At 32.8% G+C, this 22,648-nt stretch overlaps 1 protein-coding gene across 1 annotated transcript; it reads left to right on the top strand.

The window, feature by feature from the left end:
• Window positions 1-1,659: 1,659 nt before the first annotated feature.
• Window positions 1,660-22,122, top strand: LOC116345770 (probable cyclin-dependent serine/threonine-protein kinase DDB_G0292550). Its single transcript, XM_031775445.1, has 9 exons — window positions 1,660-1,758; window positions 5,401-5,545; window positions 5,880-6,636; window positions 6,947-7,249; window positions 7,495-7,870; window positions 8,032-8,217; window positions 8,290-8,884; window positions 21,062-21,242; window positions 21,409-22,122. Exons 1-9 carry the CDS (start codon window positions 1,748-1,750, stop codon window positions 21,780-21,782), a joined length of 2,928 nt encoding a protein of 975 aa, XP_031631305.1. The 5' UTR covers window positions 1,660-1,747; the 3' UTR covers window positions 21,783-22,122.
• Window positions 22,123-22,648: the final 526 nt, after the last annotated feature.

The raw sequence follows: 22,648 nt of genomic DNA, 5'->3' as shown, positions 1-22,648 counted from the left end.
ATTTATGTGTAACACCAAACCAGACCCGGACGCGCGCGAGTTTTCCAACAGATAATAACAGTTTGGCACATGTACCACTAGGGTGGTCTCAAAAATACACAGATTCGCATTTTGATTGCAGCCAGTGCTACCGCATCGCACCGAGCACTCTTAGTGAGTTGCATAAAACTCATTGTATTGCGAGTGTGACATGTCTCTGAGTCGCCATTGAGCGAGTAAATAATACTCAGTAGAGAAATGAGTGAGCAGCGACTCACTCGTGAAATCTTGCGTGAAATGCTCGCTTGAAATGATTGCTATATGAACTATTTTCTAATTATTTTGTCAATAATTTTCAGTGTAAATTTTTCAAATGCATTTTTTTAAACCAATCGTAATAAATATTTTGAATTTGTTACATTACACAAAAACATTAAAAGTAAAATGATAAATTAAGAATTTTCGCTGATTCAGGTTTTTTCGTATGAGTCGATTTGATATCGACTTTATTTACATTTTTTAAATGTTTTTTCTTCAGTTTTTATTTTTTAACAAACAATGCATTTAAACAAACATGTGATGCGAGCGAGAAATGACTCACTCACCGTATGAATTGAGTGAGAAGTGAGCTGCTCTTTCATTCGTTCAGCGAGCATACAAGCGCACCGAGCATGCAAAGAGCTCACTGTATTGAGTTACGAAATGAACTGAGCGTGCGTTTCATAGCACTGATTGCAGCGCATTATTCATTTGTTAGACTTGGTACTTGTTTGAAAAAAAAAAAAAACTTGCTACAATTTTAGGCACGGGTTACCGATGCCGTAGAGTGAAGAAACTTTGTACACATGTTTTTTGAACCAAGTCTAATCAAGTTCAAAATTCGAATTTGTGTGCTTTCGGGACCACCCTAATGTACACATGCACATGCATATACACACATACACACCGTTCGGGAGGGTGTTTATCAAAAACAATGTTTAAATATGCTCTACTTTGCATTTAAACTGTGTTGTTGGTGTTTTGTGTCGATGTGTGTTCCACATGTTAAATTAAAAACACAAACGAAAACGATTGACGACAAGTCGTCTTCTTTGCCTTTTCAATCCCGTTATTTGTGTTATTGAACGCGCCGAACAATGGCACGCAAAAAATCTCACTAACTACAAATTATATACATATTTATTTTTGTTTCGCAATTGAAGACTTATCGAATTGTTGACGAGAAAAAAAACATGAACAAGGATTATTATCAATGAGCAAATCAGAGTGTTTGAGGAGCATTTCATAAATCAAAGTGCCGTTTTGGACATATTCTATGATAGACTTTTACATCGTGGTGACAATTTTGTGTATTTTTTTTTTCAAGTGTACTTCTTGTTGATTTTAATCACATTGACATTTTATCAATTTAACATTATTTAATGTAATCAGCTTCAATAACATTTATGTTACAAGTGCAAGTAAATCAATATTTGTGTCATATTGATGTGTATGAATTCATTGCCAGCGAATGTGAAAATAGTTCCATTGAATTTCGATTTAGTTTTTGAATCAAAACTTCAACATTTTATTGTGTTTTGTGTAAAAGTTTGTAATTCTAATTGAAGCATATCATTTTTACAAAATGCATTTTGAAGTGTGATTTCATAAAATTAACGATATTACAAGTGAAATGTATGAAAAATATTGTCATAATTAAAAACAAAAAAAGAAAACGTTTTTTTAGAAGAACAATTCGGATACTTTCGAGTCAATAAAAAACATAAAAATGTATAAATCGTAAGTGAAACTAGAGATTACCAGCAAATATTTGAAATAATAATTGCAATGATCATTATATTTAGTCGACTTGGTTTAGACGAAACAAGTATCGTTTCGTCTTGATTTACATTATTAACATTCATAGTCGATAGAAAGGATTTTTAAATTTCAACTTCACGAAATGAGATTTCAACCTATCTTCTCGTCAAAAATTTCTTACAAATCTTCATTTCGTAGTTTTTTCCAAATTTTTTATTCATTTTTGGGGTGTTTTCAAGTCAAGGGTGATTTGCTCTGGAATTTCAAATATATACGAATGAATACACGATTAAAATGTCATTGAATCAGACAATATATTTAGATTTTGTCATCTGGACATTTCAGCTCATCTGGATAACGTTAGGCGATGATACGAAATGAAAACAATAGAAGTGATTGTTATAGTTATGGTAGTATTTTTATACCTATACAGTACAACAATCACTTCTATTGTTTTCATTTCGTATCATCGCCTAACGTTATCCAGATGACAAAATCTAAATATATTGTATGCATTGAATACATTTTCAGGAAAACCTAGATTTAGAGAGATATTTCCAGGCGGATGATTCAGTCTAGGAAGCTGATGTCAGGCGCTGAAATAAGGCGAAAACAATAGAAATAATTGTTATCGTGATTGTAGCAATGTAAACGTTTTTATAGCAATAACAATCCCTTCTGTTGTTTTCACTTTATATCAGCGCCTGACATCAGCTTCCTGGACTGAATCGACTGCTTGAAAATAAATCAATCTCAATATCTGAGTAAAATCTCTCGATAAGAGACTCTCCATGTAAGGGAAACCTTGTTGTGGAAATATTTTTTTTAAATTAAATTTTATTTTAAGTGAAACCACCAAATAATGAAAACCCAGAGATAGTGGAATTTTTTTGGCACCATATGAATCCACTGTCGATTTTATCTGCAACCTTAGGTAGTTTTTTTATTTAAATTGATTTATTTTTGAAGTTAATATAAAGTAAAAATATAAAAGGATCATTGAAATGGAAGATGAATCACTAGAACGTTTAGCGACATAAAGTTTTAAATAATAATAAAATGTACTGGTTTAGTATCATACAATGTTAAAATGGAGCACGTTTTGATCGTATTATAATTATTGATTTTTTTAAATGCTATTGAACTTCAAAACAATTTTTTGAAAAAAAAACTCCTCCCAAAACTATGATGTGACTACATAAATTACCACACTTTTTGTATCAAAAATGTGATTTTTACAGAAAGTAATTGAACAGTTTAATGATTTATTGCTGGGTAAACTACAAACGTTGGTAAATCGGATACTTTCACGTTGGTAAAGAACCCTAGCAAATCCAAAGAATTCTACCTATCTCGCACAAAATTGAAGAGCAAAAAAGGTCTTCATTTTCTTGGGGAAGAATCCTAGAAAATCCTTCTTGCCACCGGGGTTGACTCGGACGATTCAATAGGGGTTATCCAGGCTTACACCCCCTGTTCCCACGTAAACATACTTTAGTCCGACTGATTTAAAAAATAATAATTCACTTGAAACCAACCGAACTCTAAAAAATATTTTGGAAAGAGATATTGGAATTCTAATATTTTTCATATATTTTGATAATTTACATTTTTTATATAGAAAACATCAGAATTTTTAGTTCAACATTTAATAACAAAAAAAATCTGGAATATTCGTAAACTAAGGTTTAAAAAAAACAATTTCGCATGCTTCGAAGTAAAATCTAAATACTTGTAAATTAAATAAGTCTAAATCATGGTGATGTGTATGCGATCGCGTATCTACTTGTCTCAAAAGGCAAATGCTACACGAAAATTAGAAAAAAGAAAATGAAACGAGCAACGAACGCACCGAAAAAATCTCATCAAATCAAATTGACATTTAATTTCTTCAATGTTGAATTCGCTGGTTGCTTTTTTTGTTAGTCGCTACCGAGCATAGTCTCAGTTACATTGCAGCTTGGAATTCCCTAGTGGCGGTTTGTGTTAAGTTCATTCGGTGTGTACCCTTATTCGCATTGCGTTGAATGTCATTTAACACAAAATGCAAATGAATCTCTCTCTCTCTCTCTCTCTCTTTCACTCTATAGTTCAGTACAGCAAATGTTAAAGCGCATGAAATATGTTACTGTGGCCAATCCACGCGTTTCCATTTGACAATGGGCCGTAGCTATTCTAAATTGAAAAGAAGAGGAAAAAAAACACGACGAAGAATTAATTTGCGCTGCGAAGCGATGATAATATAAGTTTTAAATTTTGTTATGGTTTTGCATTAATTGAATAAATTCAGTGATTGCGTCAAAACGTCGATAGCACGTAATTGGATTGAAAGTCACACGATGATGAAGAAGAAAAAATTAACTGAACACAGCGATTCTGAGAAATGTAAATGTACAACGCTTGAGAACAGTTAATTGATTTACTTAAGTCCATTTTTACATGACCATTTCATGTTTTTCATACTTTTTTTCTTCTTTCTTTTGCACAACCCCCCAAACGAGAACCTAGTGATAAAATCATAATCAACGAAAGAGAGGAAAAAAAGATTTGATTTTTTTTTGAAGCCATTGCCATTATTCACTTTATTACTTATTCATTTATTTTGACTGTGATCGTATTCACTTATCCAAATTGAGTCATTTCTATTCCATTGCATGGAATTTATTTTCATTTCGCTGTATTTTCCTTCCCTCTCTCTAATTCGCAATAATTTAAAAACAAACAATTTTATTCCTCATCGTATTGTTTTCTTCCCTGATTTCTCAAGCAAATTTGATGTTTCAATACTGTTCGCCATCGCCTTTCCATACATACTTCCACCGGTATATAATAAAATTATATTCGACTCAATGCACCGAAAAATTACAAAACATAACATACACAACATCAATTCTGAAGAATTGCGGCTTATAATTCATACTTTCCTTCGTAACACACACACACACACATACGTATAATATAATCATGTTAACTGTGTATTGCATGCGCTGCCATTTTTCGTTGTGAGTGTTGGATTTTTCATTAGATGTAGACTAAAGTGGCACACAAGGGATGCACATTACAGCTACCACTATCCGTAAACATTCTTTATGCTGATTGCATCTACTCCAAATGCGATGTAGCATTAGAGAATTACATCATTTACCTGAAATAATAAGAAAAAAACAGACCAGCCTTTGTTTTAATATAATACCGTTTATAAACTGGCATAATTAAAACGAATCAACACAGATTAAAGCTTAATTGTTGTATCGTATTTATGAGAGATAATTAATTATAATTAAACATTCAACTCAACAGCTACTAAAATTGGCGTTGCGGTTCATTAGACAATTTCTTTAAGCACAAAAAAGGTTACTTTTAATCCTCGGACGATTGAGACAAAAATCGATCAATCAATATTTCTTATTGGAGTATTTTACAAGTGGCATTTGTCAATCTCAAATAAATTGTCTTCAATCGATTTAAATCACATTCGAACGCATCAACATTCATCGTTTATAGTGTAACATTGATAAATGTTGGTGTTAAAACAAAATGACATTTTACGTAATAGAGGTGTTTTTTCCCTTCTAACGACTACGATTTATAACATATGTTCCGTTTTTGTTTCGGTTTCAGCGGGGAAATTGACTCAGTGTTATCACATCGCCTAAGCAAAGTCAACAACTCTGAATCGAAATCGTCACACATCCATCAGCATCAAGAAAACGTCCCTGGAATTCTATCAACCGATAACGAACCAACCACATCCAAACCAAACCAAGTAGGTCCAATTATTATTAAACTTTTCAACTGGCCAAACTGTCGGCGCTTTTTTTTCATTGTTAAAAAAAGTAAAAGCAGGTTTGGATAACGTCATCCAGGATCCAGCCAGGTGCTTTTGGAAATAAATCGAATGTGTTGCGTAGCTTTTAACGTAACCCATTCGATTTATATCTAAAATATCCGACTGGATCCATCATTGATGACGTTAAACCCTGGTAAAAATAATGAATGTTGAGAAAAATGTAAGAAATAAAATTGCATAAAAAATACGTAAGTTGTAGTAGTAGCATTCTTAAAGGTGAATCGCATCTATTTTCTCCAATCAAACACAGGTTGGCACAGTTATGTTGTACGGCGTTCCGATAGTATCGCTGCATATTGAATCCCAGGAGCGTTTATGTTTGGCCCAAATTTCCAATACACTATTAAAGCAATTTAGTTACAATGAAATCCATAATCGTCGTGTGGCACTTGGCATAACGTGTGTTCAATGTACGCCCGTACAATTGGAGATCTTACGTCGGGCGGGTGCAATGCCGGTCAGTTCACGACGATGTGGCATGATAACGCGCCGTGAGGCCGAACGTTTATGTAAATCATTTTTGGGTGATAATGCACCACCACGTTTACCCGATGATTTTTCATTCAGTGTGTATCACGAATGTGCATGGGGTTGTCGTGGTCAATTTTTACCATCACGTTATAATTCATCGCGCGCCAAATGTATCAAATGCAGTTATTGTGGTTTATTTTTTTCACCAAATAAATTTATATTCCATTCACATCGAATTGGACCCGGCGATAAGTACGTTCAACCCGATGCGGCCAATTTCAATTCATGGCGTAGGCATATGAAATTAAGTGGTGTATCACCAGACGAAATAGTATATGCATGGGAAGATGTAAAAGCTATGTTCAATGGTGGAACACGAAAACGGCTTATTTCATCGGTATCATCAGCATCGGCAGCAAGAGCATCATCACCGGATACCATTCGCTCTTCCGCAGCATCATCAAGTCATCGAAATAGTTTAATTACCACCAATATTACTAACGTTCATCTAGAACAATCGGAACAATCACCAAAACGTATGTTATAAACAAATCAATGTTTTTTTTTTATGAGCATTATTCAATAAAATGCAAGTTTGACAATTTGTCTTTTAAATTTGGTAATCCAAAAGGGACAATTTTCCAAATCTGAAGTCTGGTAATTAATTCAATTTATCTTTGTGAGGTTAAAAAAACACAATTTCCTTCGAAATGTCGAATTCGTCTCGATTATCCAGAATAAATGTGTGATTTTTTTCATTGTTCCATTGACCCTCAAGTATCCACACGATTGATTTAAATTCAAAAATATTTTGTGGCGCTTTTTTCTTTCCAAAAATTCGAAAAGGTCTAAAAGAGTCAAATGCATCCGAAAATCAAACACAACCGTTGAGTCCACCTTTAATGGCAGTTGCGGCCGCTGTAGCAGCAGCAGCAAATGCTGGTCATCAATACCCGATTCGACCAATGAACGTGCACTCGACAAAGCTTCCGAATGCAAATTGTTCACGATTGATGAACTCAACATCGATCTGTTCGAATCCGGTACCGAGAGGCGCAAACTCCATTCCAACCGATATTGCACCATCGATTCAACTTTCACGTAATTTTGTTATGGATTATATGTGGCAACAGCAGCAACATCATTCAGGTAAAATAAATGGGTCGATGTCATGTATGTTCAAATTAATTAATTCCAAATCAATCAACGATTTATGCAACGCTTTATTCAATTTAAATAATTTAACTATACATATATATTAATGAATGACGATGGCAAACAACTTCTTAGCTCAATAAATGAAATCGATTCAAATCGAGCTTAAATTAAAAAAAAAGAGAATCTTTTTCCAGAAAATTAGTGAAATTGTGTTTGTTTTTATTTCAAAATTTCAGCATATGGATTGCCATGGTTAAAGCAACCAGCCCATATATTTTTCAATCATCAAACATTCCATCATAATCATCAGCATAACAGCTTAAACACGCTTCCTTCGTCCCAAGTGGACGGTGACAATGATAAAAGCACATTGAATCGAAGAAATAGCAGTGATCGAATTGTGTCACCAACGGTTAAACCATATTCACCAAACGCAACAGCAATGCCGTACTATAAAAATTCGGCATTTAAACCGGTACTTGGTACGCATCGGGCGCAACTTTTTAACGAAAATGTGTTCAACTCATCACTTTTGGGTGCTTCAGTGAGTCCAGTGCAAAATAATCGTATAGATGAACCGAATGAATCGAATTTTAACAATGAAAATGAATTGTAAGTTGAATGAATTCTCAAAAAAAAATCAGTTAATCGGATTTACGTTTCTTTTACGCGAAGAGATAATTGAAAATTTTCTACAAAAATAAAGTCGGCCTTGTTTTTTTCAAAAAAAAGAAATGTTTCATTCTAATTTCTTTCGATTTTCATTAAAATAGAAAAAATCGAAGTAAGCGATACAATCACCGACGCTCCGATGGCGGTAATTCAGCATCAGATACAATACGTGACACCATAACAAGTGTACCGGTTGAGAGTGTGTCAAGTGACGAAGAAATGGTGGATATCGAAACAACAGAAGAACATAGCCTTGCCTCACATCCTCCGATGCAACGATGTATCAGGTATGAAAGAGGCACATTTCCACCATCAATTGCAAGCTAGTTAAATTCGTACAATTTTATTGTTTCCTGTAGCAATCACAGCAATAGTAGTTTACTTAATGACAATTGTGATGCGACAATTGAAAATGGTTCGTCGATACATACGTCAGACGCTGACATTCTGAAGAAATTGAACAGTGGTCATTGCGGCAATAATAACAATAATATCTTAAATAATAATAATAATAATAATAATACGAATAACAATAATACCATACACAAAATACACAAAAGCGACAGCAATAACATTGAATTGCATAAAAGTGGACAACCGTGCAGTGATTTAAAACAGACAGCGAATGTAATGTGCAGTGTACAAAATAGAAGTGATGAAAATGCAGTGATACGGCATGAGATTGATGTGGAAGGTGATGATCTAAATGAGAACGATACACATTCCACCAAAAGTAATTTTAGTAACATTGATGTTGAGATCGAAAAGGACGAACGTAAACCAAATTTAAAGAGTTTTAGCGGTGTGATGCCATCATTGACAAACGATTCGAATAGCTGGATTAGTAACAGCCCCGAAAAATTGACCGCCGAATCCAATTTGATTTATTCAAATTGCGATGGTGACACCACAACATCACATACATCAAGCATGGCTACAAATCTGAAGAAAGAGGTAATTGACACATTTTGAATACACATATCTTCTTCTTCTTCTTCTTTTTTTGTTGTTAAATATCCCGATAATAAATTCAAATTATCACCAGTTATTATTTATAATTGAGAGGAGAAACAAATAGAAACAATTGGCAATTAAACCCGTTTTTGTTTTTCTAAAAAAAATAACCTATCACTCCCCTTTTCATCAAACATCATCAACCTTACCGAGGATGAATTCGCATTAATATTAGTGCGGATTCGCGGAAAAAGCAATCAAGATCAATCAAAATTACAGGCAAAAAGATGCGTTAGAGATTTAATGGCATATTCAAAAAGCGATTAAGTACTTTAAATAACGATGATTACTTGTAACCAACCAATATCTATATGTATATTGTATATACATCGACTGGTTTACATCAGGATTTACAAGTGATACATACTAAGTGGCGATAGCGAGAATATAAGCGCAAATATGAATGAAAATGGTTGTTTGAATAGAAGAGAGTGAGCAAAAGGGCGATATACAAAACGAAAGAGACAATCACAATGTAAAATTTTAAATTATCCCTCTTCAATTAATCTCTTAATTTGGAGGGTGCATTGCTGTTCGCAAGTCTAATTCAATGCCATGCATAGATACAAATTCGACTTAAATGTGGCAGCTGCACTACCGTTATGTCGTTTGTGTTTACTTGTAAATGATGTATTTTTAAGTACTCACCGAATCCGATCGCAGAAGATATTGTAACAACAACAAAACAATTTAAACAACAATAACAACATCGACATAATAACAAAATAATCATAATAACAACAAAACAACAAATAATCTGCTTTTTATTCTCTGCTGTGCTGTCATCATCATTTGTAAAAAACGAGAGAGAGAGAGAGAGAGAGAGAGTGCAATTGAGAATTATGCGCGCAATTCAATTATATATATTCATGTATCAGAGCCGCTTAAATAAAATGACGATGAAAATTGACGACTGTAATGGCCTAGATTTTTTTCATTATTTTCTTGTCGTTGAATAGACGATTAAAAATTTATTCGGAAAATTCACGAGAAAAATTGAAATAAACAACATTCAATTCAGCACCGTTAATGAGTTTTGTATAAATACCCTAACAATATAATACAAGTGGCTTTTGTTGTAACCTTTAAACAATTTTCCAATCTCTTGTGCGCCTTTTTTTTGCTCTCTTGCCAAATGTTAGTCTTTTTTATTGGTTGCTGTCTCTGCTCTTTTGCCAGAATGTTAAAAATGACATAAATGTCGTCCCTGGTGACCAACAGTGATTTTCTTTTACGATGGTTGTTTATCTTTTGTTTGTTTTTTTTTTCAAATTTATTTTGACATTAACATCAGTTTAAATATCGCGAATCGAATTGCATAGGGAAATACAAATTTAACTACGAAGAAAACCATTGGAAAATCAATCGAAAAATATATGCACAGAAATCATTAAAAAAAATATTTGAAGAACAGTTTAAAACAGAAGGGAAGACATGATGAAAAAATGCATGGGAATTGATAATGATGCGCTTAATTTGTTTTGCCCAACTTTACATTTATATATCACAACATTCACATGGATAAATCACATTTCTTGATTGATTAATTTATTTTATGAATTGAGAGTTTTTAAAAAATGGGATAACTGTGCAAAATACGGCTCACACTTCTACCAATACGTTGTGCAGTGTGCACAGTGAATTGTTTTTTTTTTAAATAAAAAACCGTACCTTCATCATCAAAATAGCAAGTCAATTTACAGTGAGTATTTCGACGTTTGAAGTTTTTATGAGAAAAAAGTACGATTTTTTTTGTTAACTGCTGCGCAAATGAATAAAAATTATCGTTGGTATTCTAAAGTGGCTTCATTCGTCATATGATTGGATTATGTTGAATTTTATTCAACTTTTGTGTTTAATTCAACAGAGAAAATGCACCATGATCTTTTTAAAATGGAGTTTTTTTAAGTATGGCAATTTTTCGTCACGTTTTTTTTTTGTTTAAATTCACTTTACAAGTGTGTTTGAATGACATGAATCGTACCCCGATATATTTGACCGTCGCTATTTGTATGTAAGTTCATTTTGCGTGTGTCCGTTGATGTTTCCCTTTAATTTAATAAATCAACATAACGGAACAAATGATACTTGAGCGGCGCCGTGTCCATCTCTGCCCCACATTTAATGCGACCGTATTTATACACACTCGCTAAATTAATTATGATATTTATTAATATCATAATCGGTTGGACGTATTACTAAAGTCACACGAGCGCATTACACTTATATCAAGGGATAATGTGACTGCATTCTAAAAAAAATTACAATGACTTACCACTTGCGATCGTTCGTATCGTTGATTTTGGTTGCTCAATTTTCACACTAAATGAAAATACTAAGGTAATTTCTCTCTCTCTCACACACACACACACAAACCCTCTGTCTCTGTCTCTCTTCTGCCTGGGCCAAAGAAAATGTTGCGAAATGTTTAGAAAATATTTGCTATTGCATACAATAGCACGTGCCGATGCGTATGTCATTTTGTTTACTTGTTTGTCTTTCTATTTAAGCAACCATTAAATTGAATCGTCACTTACTGTGCGACACAAAGCGACCCCCTTTATTTTCAATATATTGTAACCCGAGCACATAGCGGTTGAGAAAATTATAAACACATTGATCACATTAGAGTTGCTCATTTCGATGCAACAAACTGACTCAATTGAGATAATAATTTCACACTTCGAAACACTTCAATGTAAAATTCATAAAATAATGTCAAAAAATCAACATTTTCAATTGAAATTTAAAGCGAAACCGATATTTTCTTCAATAAAATGCGTCTTCGTCAATCTTCAGCGATGCCGATCAATGGCATTTACAATTTTCCCATCGTGCAAGCTTTCGAAAAACAATTATCTTTTTGACTATTTGTTTTAGGATTTTCGAGACAAAAAAAAAACACACACACACAACATACAACTAGTGCCACTTGCTAAATAATTATAGTAGATAAGGTTATGAGAAGGTAAATAAGTATTAGAAGAATGAATGCAATGTCGAGTATTGACTGGCGTGATCAACAGTGGGGTGAACGATTGTATTTATAAAATGTATTTCGGAATCAGATGATCAAAACAACATTTCGGTTTGAGTAGTCTAAACAGCGTCAATATTGATACGGTGTTTGATTATGATTGTTTTGTTCTTCGCGCTCTCTCTCTCTCCCTCTCTCTCTCTTTCTCTTTATTTTATTTGCCATCAACATCCGTTATTCAACACCATGATTCGTGTGACAGTAAGTGTACTCACAGCATGGCAGTTAAAGAGGGTTCGAAATTATAATTACCAATTCTAACGTTATTTTAACTCAATAAATGACAATCTGGTTTAATCGATCGATCGAAACACTTTGATATGACTTCTTGACGTTGTCGACAATGTTATTGTTGGTGTTTTTATTTTCCATCATTGTTTTCGAACCATTTTAATCGACGCTCAATATTCACTATTGCATTATTTATTGGTCATCATATAGCACGGGTAGCGATTTTATTTTTGTGTGTATGGCAAGTGCATCGAGGGCGACAGCAGTTGATGTTGATTGTACGACACGGAAAAAAAATATGAGCGTAAATAAAATTACATTTAATAAACATTTACCCATTTATAATTCATCGACAGTCGTCCAAATACAATTATTTAAAAGCATTTAATTATCCAGAAGCATATTGAAGTTGTTTTAAATTGTTTGCTTTTCTTTAGCACACACACACACACGCACGTTTGAGCCCAAACGAACGACGCGCATTCACACACACTCACTCATTTTCGATGATATTTTAATATGCAAACAGCCATCCTTTTTGAGTGGCTCCATTGTCACATAAACAATAAAAATCCATCGCATATGTATGCTATCGCGGAACTTGTTTTTAATTTTCGTTTGTTTTTAATTCACTTTATATGTGTGTTTTTCCAAATATTGACCGAAGGCGAAAATACAGTTAAGTAGATAAAGACATGATAAGCAATGCAACAATGCCAAAGGGTGGATTTTGACTTTGTAACTTGTTTTCATACCAATAATAATTCCATAATGGCACATATGTTTTTCTTAACTAATTCCATTTGGCCAACGAATTAAATGTAAATCGCTTAATTTTTCTATTGTTCTCTGTAATTCATATCGTACAATGCATCAAATATTATGCCTAAATCAATGCACAGATGTAATTACAAAGAACAAATATCGACATTTTTTTTTGTGTCCGACACGCTCATTCGAAAATTAGACGCAATTTAAATTCAGTTGCAATTTTTGTGATATTTTTTTCCTCTTCTCACAATCATATGAACGATGTACCACACTGCACGTTTCGACATTTTAAATATTCACCTCATTTCATTTGACTAATTGGAAAACTTTTTATTAAACTTTTAAATTTGTATTCATTGGAAAGTAAAGATGAATTGCATGGAAATGACACAAAGAACTTGTTTAAGGTATAGAGTCGTCGTGTTTTTCTTTCCGTGGTTTTCTGTAGTCAATTTTTGCCGAGCATTGAAGTAAATGCTTTTACAGATCGTTATCGTTCCACAATCAGCGTGTTTTGTTTACTAGAATCGTTTCTCGTTTTTTTGCCTTTTTGTTATTTTTGCCGAATTTCCTTTAATATACATGTGATTCAATTTGTTTCTCATTTTATTGTGACCAAAATACTTCCGACGCAATGACAATAAATATATTTGGTGAACAAAGAAATCGTCAAAAAAAGAGGATAGGTAGAAAATTCAATGTACACATATAGAAAATGTAGTCAAAATTCGATGTCGGTGTGAAGACATTTAAACATCATGTGCTATAATAGAGGTTGTTATCTACAAATGATAGCACGTAATTTACCTTCTGTCCAATTATAGTACTTAAACATTATTTATATTGGCAAGGGATAACAAAATAATAAAGACGATATGTTTTAAATGTGAGGAAGTTGAAATGCAGACCAAACGAATTCATGTGTGGCAGCCGAAAGAAAAAACCAACCGAGAAAAAGGCACATTTTTGCCATCGTCTTTCGTTTATACTTTTTTGGTAAAATTGCCAACCATTTCAGCAATTGATCTGCGCTATACGTTGCCCATTTTACGACTAGCCAAGTTCACGTTCTACAAACTTTTCAACTCTCAAACGCTGAATTTCTTCTGTTGATTTACTCGGCACGTACAAACCATATGTATTTTTACCCTAAATCTCTTTTTTTTTATATCTCTATTCATCGAGCATATCGGATTGCTTTTTTCTCATTCCATTTTATTTTTTATTTTGGCTTAGTGTAGTTGTCTCCAAATGAAAAAGAAAAGAGAAAACACTTTTGGATGGAAGATTAATTGTAGGAGATTTTGGCACAACAAATACCCATCTTCTAATAATTACATCAATATATATTTGCTTTGATTACTGAATCGAACATTTCATATCCCTGTGTAATAGTCACAATTTTTGAAATACAATTCAATTTATTCAAATACAACCCGAGTGGAAAAAAGTGACTAAGTTACTATTGACTGTAAGTGACTATAGTTAGCTAAATTGATGAATTTTAAAATGTTGTATGGAAAACAATCGACTATAGTTACTCAGTCAGTCAGGCGATTATTTTGGGACGTTTTGACTATCGGGTGACTATGATTATTGTCGACTACAGTTAACCATTGCAGTCAACCATAGCTTACTTTAATTGATTGAAGTTAACAAACGGTTAACTAAATTTAACTAAGGTTGCTTGTTTTTTACAGTCAATAATCATTTAGTTTGTCCCAAAATAGTCAGTCACTTTTTTGTACATGGGACGTGATACCGGTATCAATTGTTTTACATTATTTGTACTTTTAATCTTAAAAAACTTTTTGGGTCATATAAAATTAAGTCTTCTTACGGAAGAATTTTGCATATTCAACAATAGGTGGTAACGGGAATTTTTTTTTGGGGGATGTGTGATGGCAAAATTCATAGAGGGTCTTTGCAAGAGTCAATTCAAAGATGGCCAAAAAAGGTCATTTTCCAGGGTGCCCATCCCTAGGAAACCTCGTCACCTATGGATCATGCTATGGATTTTCAATGATATTTACTGACATCAAAATTTTACTCATTTTAAATGAGTCATTTATGTATGACTAGAACAAATAAATATTTTCTGAAGAGATTGACAAATATAGAATTTTTACTTCGATTTGAATGAAAAATACGCATGCTTAACATACGCTGTTATGAGATTAAATAAATTCAGTAAGATGAGCATTTTCAAAAATTAATAACTCGTATAATACTAGGAAAGTATATTTAGTAACCATTCTTTCTACCTTCATTCTGATTAACATTTTTAAAAACGTAGAAAAATTACCAATGGCGTTGTTATTTAATCGAAAAAAAAAAATTGAAGTGGGGATGACTGGAGATTTCATATCTAATGGAATGTTTTCAATTAGATGCAAAATGAATGCGTATTTATGTGGGTTATTCTAATTATAACCAAAATACACATCCAATTTACTTGAATCGATATATAAACGATTTAAATATTTCTAATCTTCAAAAATCCTCTGATAAACTGGAAGCTATTAATCAAAATCGTAGGACTTGACTTCTTGTAATATAACGTACAATCAAGTTGTCTACAGATTCCCATACAAACTCGTAGGTTAAATAAAACCAGATTAAAAGTTCAACCACAACGTTTAACTGCCAACGTAATTTGTACAACGCAAAAATCTACGAAATAGTTTACCACGACATTCCTTCAGAAATCGAATGAATCGGTGGGAACAAATCAATCCAAAGTGAAAACATGGTCAAGTTCGAGCACATTTCACACCAAATAAATTGAAAGATTTGAGATCATTGATAAATATCGGAGTAAACCATCCGCAGATAAAAAAAACGATAATCAGAATTGAATCTCTTCTTGTTTTCCGTGTGTGTTAAACGAGGGTGATGCTTGCAATATATCTCATTGAAAAAAAAAATCAACCACAAAACAGAGGTTTATGTCGAATAGATACTTGGAACGTGCATTCGATGTAATAAACGATATCAATAAAAATAACAAACAAGATAAAGACCCTTATTTTTTTCGTTGTTGTAGTCCTTTGATTTATTCGATTTCTCCTTCTTTTAACTTATCCATTTTATTCAGTTCACCTTACTTTAATCCGACCATTGAATTCGGTTCACAAATTATTACATTCGCAATCAAGTTTTGGTCATAATCGTCATCACTTTTATTTAATGATACCATCTGCAACACACACTTTTCTCATTTAATTCGGTGATTTTAATCGAATCACACGCCGCCCATGTTGAAATTATACCGTGACATTGATCAAACGCAATTCTAATTGGTACCTAACTAACTCGGTTCGAATTATAAATTGAAAGAAATGTTAACAAATTAACGACGATAAAAGGATATATATATCTAATAATGTTGAGGGCAATGTCTATATTAAGAAATCAGCATTGTTAAAACTGTTTCTCTCGTTTTCATGTAAAATAATAATTATTTTCAATAATTTAACAGCCACCATCTGTAAATAACCGTTGATATTTTAATCCTTTTTTCTACTTAAAATGAGTTTTATATAAGTATATTTCCAAAAATGCAGAAGGCACATTGATTTTAATTGTTTGTTTAACGGTGTTTGAATTTTGAAATTGAAACGACTTTTTATTGCAACGAAAACCGATTCAATTACATGAAAAATATCCATATTTTTTCCAAATTTCGTTTAACTCCTCCGAAATTATTGATTTTACTGAAATCATTTCAAGAGTCTGTACGAAAATAGATATAAATCATTACAAAATATATTGAAAAGCAACAGGTGAAAAATAAAAAAATTGTACATTTTACGCCAGGGAATTCCAAGAAAAATGGATAAATGAAATTCCTAATCTAATAATTAATAAAAAAACATGTGAATGAAGTTATTTATGGTTCGCATTTCTATTCATTATTGACGTATTTGTAAAAATTGTATCCTTTACATTCATTGATATATTTTTTTTTCTTTAAATATAAAGTCCATTAGTCATAGCGACGGTATAATATTTCCAAAAAATATACATACACGCAATAGATGTTTAAACATGTAAAGCACATCGTTAATTGTTGGGTTTGTTAGTGATAAGGGAATACAGCGCTGAGAAGGATTACCGTTCCATTGAGAAAAATAAATAAATATGCTATTCTATGGATTTATTATTTGTTACATTGAAAATGGTATTCGGTGAATACGATTCAGTTATTAGAATCATAGTCACGCAGCACATGATTATTTCATTATAATTCGCAATAGACGAGCATTAAGAAGCTCAAAATTGACTATCGACAGGCGGTTGAAGACTAGCTTTACAAATTAATCGCTCTCCTTCAGAGAAGTACCTGTACCCAAAAAGTGAATCTATTTAGATCCGTTAATTGAGCTGAAACTCGCACACGTTTCAATTCAATTCAAAAAGATGTAGATAATATGAGTTATCTATTTGAAAGATATTGAATACAATTTTAGCATTTCAAAGATATTTCAATAGAGGCTTGGTTGGCATTAGAAATAAACTTCCTTAGCCGAAAAGTTTTTGAATGGTTTCGACGATGGCAAAATTTGAAAGGAAATTCAAATTGCACTCCAATTTTTCTTCCTCTGCCTGGATACAAATCGATATTCGAATCCGATTCACCGTCGGAATGTGGTAAAATTAGCATTGCCAATTTTGTGGTTTGTTATTTGTGGGTGTGTGTGTGTGCGCGCTACAAAAATGCTTTTTCTCTCTCTCTCTCTCGTTGAATTGATATCATTACGATAAGGGCTAGAAAATCCGATTCAAATTTTTCGAACGCTTGCGAACACACAATCACTTGATTGGAACAGTTCCGTATCCATAGTGGATTTATCAAAAAGATGCACATTGAAATGCAACATATTTGCACACATGTTTGAGTACAACTCAATTCATCGATCAAAACAAACAAAATGAAACAATTCTCCTTCTATTTCAATCCCTATCCCTATCTATCTGTTACATTCAATTATACGGACTTAGCAAAAACAATCTCTCTCGCGAACAGAATGGAGCATTGTGCACCGTCTAGCGGTTTGTACATTCCCATTTTCAATATCGACATTTTGATACAAGTATTTACGTTGAATAGCATTTTAAGTACATTAGATAAGATTCACACATGTTGAACGACTTAATTTAGTAGCATCTCTTTTGTTGTTGTTGGTTGAAATCCCTATTCAATTTTGGTACTTGGCTATTATACGTCTGTTTCTATGCTTTAACTTCGGCTATTGCCGCACTGCTGTTCAATGTTTGCCTGTTTCTATAGACATTGCCAACGATAATGGGCATGTGTTGAATGAAATGCATATGCAAGATTTTGTGCAAAGTTTGCGAAACGAATGAATTTCACTTTTTTTCCATTTTCTCCAAATTGAATGTATACACACACACCATTTTAACTTAAATGCGTTTTAAATCAATGAGCGTATACATTGAATTTTCCACAACAGTACATTTATTTATTTGCATCATTAATTTCCATGATCTCTTTTCGTTCCATGTGTATTTGTTGCATGGCTTATTTTTGTTGGGGCAACGTCGTTCACTTGACTTTTTGGACATTCCAACAAGCGATGTTGTTGTTTTCGTTGAATATTTAAGCGGATTTCTGCTTTTTCCGCTATGCCATGAAAATTGCAACAATAACAACATGAACTTTTTTTTTATGAAGGAAACAATCTATTTATCGTGTCTACAACCTTGTGAAATGTGTTAGGGAACTTGTTTCCATTTTTAATACACAGATTTATGTGCATTTTCACTCTTCTGCGCTCTCTTAGCCCCGAATGTGTGTATACAAAAAATTAATTAAAACAATTGAAAATTGTCGGTGCATACGATGAAATGATCGCATTTTCGCGACCACAAATTGTGTAATTAAATCGTTTCATTTACAAAATACCGATTAGTTTGTTTGGTTAATCCGCACTTATACCGATCTCTACAGGCTGATTGAAAATTCGATTTGTATTGTACAAATAAATGATGCTTTTAATGTTGCCACTGTTGCAGCCGGTTGTTGTTTCAAATTTTCAATTGAAATATGTGTCGCTTTATCACTTCCTGTAATCCACTCCCAATATAATAAACATCCAAAAATTTGTTTGGCTTTCAATTGGTGTGTAAATACATTACAAATTAAGTGGGAATGTCTCTTTCTCTCTTCACATTCCGAATTACGAAAATCAATTCGATTATTACAATTATATTTCGGTATTATTATTGGGTGTTATTTTCATTATCCAGAGCTTTCAATTCGTTGTCGTTCAAGCGTACGTGTGCCATTTATTTTGAATGAGATATGCTTTAAATGTTAAATGGAATGTCGCACGCGTGCTTTGAGCTCAAAGCATCGCCGACCGACCATACCCGATATGTATGCTTGTATACGAACAGAGAGAGAGAGAGAGAGAGAGAGAGAGAATGAACCGACAAAATTGCTAAATGTGCAAATCGGCATCGCAATCTGAACAGACATCGAGCATATATTGAAAGTGGCGATAGACTCGTGTCGATTATAAAATTGAAAAGTGCTAATAATAATATCGAATGAAGGTGAACACTGGTGATATGCTTTATACAGTCACGACAGGGGGAGGTGTATAAGGAAAAGGCAAATAAAACGCAATTGGCATGTTAAAACACCACATACAAACGATAAAACCGTATCAACAAAGTGATATACAATGGGTGTGAATCCACACAATTCACTCAATTCACTAACGTTATATATTTGGCTGAAGTGGATATAAATCCGTCGGCAATAAGCATACATTTCAAATGGAATGATGACTACAACAACAAATGTGACATGAATTGATAGACAAAAATTGAAATGTGCCATTTGAATGCGAGCTTGTGACGGGCTTTTTGCATACAGCTAAGAGGCTAATGATAACATTAGTTTCATTTTGGCAAACGAAAATTCAATATGTGTAAATGAAATTGAATTTGTAAACAAGTAACGTTTCGTATTGCGATTTTCACGCCATCCTTCCTCACATATCTTTCAATCGTTGTATGTGCACCTACCATGCCATTGCAATGTTCATCGGGTCCCCGCATTGAAATATACACATGACTGATGTCATTTGAATAATTTCAGCCACATTTTGGTTCAACTTATTTTTAGTGTGTTAATTCAATTGATCGCTCAATTGGTCGCCATTTATGTTTCTACCAAAATGTGTAAAGCGATTTTTTTCACTTTGTTATCGAAGTTACCATTTTTCGCGACGAAATATATTCGATGCCAAGTGGTTTTTGTCAGTGCATTTGTCAATCAATTGATTTATTAGCCGTGTTAAGGTAAAATCTTGGAATGACATTTTCTCAAACACGTTTAAAACAAAATCAATAAAATTGAACAGTTTTTTTTTGGAACAATCTATTTATTGCATGAATTGATTTTGATGAACTCCTTTTCATCTCATTGACCTTAAATTAATTGCAATATTCACACACATAAGCATTGAAATATCGATAGAAAAAAGAACGTCACTTTTTGTGCCACATGCCAACATTTGTCACGTTTATTTCATATTGAAACAAAAAAAAATCTTTCAATGGAAGTATCTACAGATTTGCCATTTCATAGGGCCAAACGCACCAAGCGACGTCTCTTGGGAATGAGCCGTGATATATGTATTCGCATTAAATAAGAAATAAAAACAGCAACAAACCATGCTATTACAAACGAACGTGATGCTATATTCGGCATCAAATCAATTGCGTGATACAATAGAAATAAAATCACAGGCAAAACGAAAATATGGTTCCTTTTTTTTTTTTCTTGTTATTTGGTACGATAAACCTGTGCAACCCTTGATCTATTTTTACGATTTTATTATGCAATGCCAATTACATTTAATCGATATCGTATTGATTAAATTCTATTTAACTTGAGATTCTATTTCCTCTAACTTATATTTAACTTCATTGGAATAGAAATGATTCACAATCTTTTGTTTGCATTTTAATCTGCTGAAAATAGACGACACAAAAAATGTCCGATGAAATATCTAAATTTATCCATTCTTTTTCTGCTATAGTTGAAAACATCTTATCCATTTAATTCGGCTGAAGATGATTTGGTAAAAACAACAAAATCCAGTGTCGCATTGGATTTATCAAAAATGGATGAATCGCATGAATCAAATGATTTGAATTATAGCCCCACCGCCGGTACTTCATATGAAAAGTCCGATTTAAAATGGCGCTCATCTCCAAAAGGTAATTTATTTTTTTTTCTCGAATTTGCTTTTTTTTTTTAATTTCAAACAATTGTATTGCTGAGAACAAAAAAATGACCTCCCACCTCACTTCCACTTGCACCTCCGCAGCAATACAATTATACATATTGTGAATGAATATTGATTGTTTTGAACTATAACTTTAGCATCATCGCCACCTCAGCTGAACATTGATGGAAAATTTCAAAAATCGTCCATATCACATATAAATCCAATAGCAACAACATCACCACCATTTACAGCTGCGTCCACCGCCAATATCCTACTAAGCAATCGCATGAATCAGTTTTATCCGCGGCCAAGTTTAACTTCATTCCATAATCCGGCTCAGCAGCATTCGATTAGTAAGCATTTCCATCATATGCTAAATCAGCACACAAATTTCCTACAAAATAGTTCACTCGCCTTTGATCGTACAGCATTGTCGGGTTCGCTCAACTTATCCACCGGCTATAATCATTCACATCAAGATGTAATCACATCAGCCACGGCACAACCACATCATTTACACCAATCTTAAACAAACCGTTCAACAACCTACTGGATGAAACACTCTTGTGATTCAATTGCTTTGTAAAATTTCACCAGAATAAAAAAAAATGAAACAATGATGCGAACACGATTTTAATTCTTCCAAAATAAATGTGAACAGTTGTAGTTTGACTGTACAAATGAAGAGGGTTTTAAAAAAAATAATCACTGCGCCGTTTTCATGTTTCAATGAGTTATTTTGGACTTCTTTGTTTAAAACAAATAATAATTCAAAAGCATAAATTCACAGGCAAAATACTGTATTTTAAATTCTAGATTTCTAATTTTAAACAGTTAAACAAGAAATGCGTTTACAAATCAAATCACCTGAAGCAACAAAATTTTGAAAACAACAACAACTGAAATCAAAATGAAAATGAATCTGTGCATTTCAAAATAATTTTCTCAATTAATCTTTTTTGCATGTATTTCTTATAATATATAGTTTTTTTGGTTAAAATTTGCTGTATTTAGATAATAGAATAATCGCAAAAGTATAAGCCAAGATGATGAAAATAAGATGGTGCATTTTATCAAATGTAATAACATTTCAACATTGTTCTGACGTATACAAGACATCTTGGACATACATGAAACAAAAACTATACATATAGCTATATAAGTTATGTGGTTCAAAATGAAGCGAGTAGTGTACTAGTTTAAACAAAAAAAAAACAGTTAATCTCTTTTCTCATAACTAAAATATTGAATAATAAAAAAAAGTTTAAACGCAAAATTTTTACACTATAATAACTGGCTACACCCTTACAATACCCAAAAGACGATAAATTTTTGATTAAAATTACACAGTTATTTAAGCATAAAATGGTTATAAAGATTTCAACAAACTTATCC

This window comes from Contarinia nasturtii, unplaced genomic scaffold (assembly GCF_009176525.2).
Source record: "Contarinia nasturtii isolate CC-2019 unplaced genomic scaffold, AAFC_CNas_1.1 Cnas_scaffold_129, whole genome shotgun sequence".
NCBI lineage: Eukaryota > Metazoa > Arthropoda > Insecta > Diptera > Cecidomyiidae > Contarinia > Contarinia nasturtii.
The sequence above is the reverse complement of the archived record's forward strand: the minus strand, read 5'-3'. Positions and strand labels throughout refer to the sequence as shown.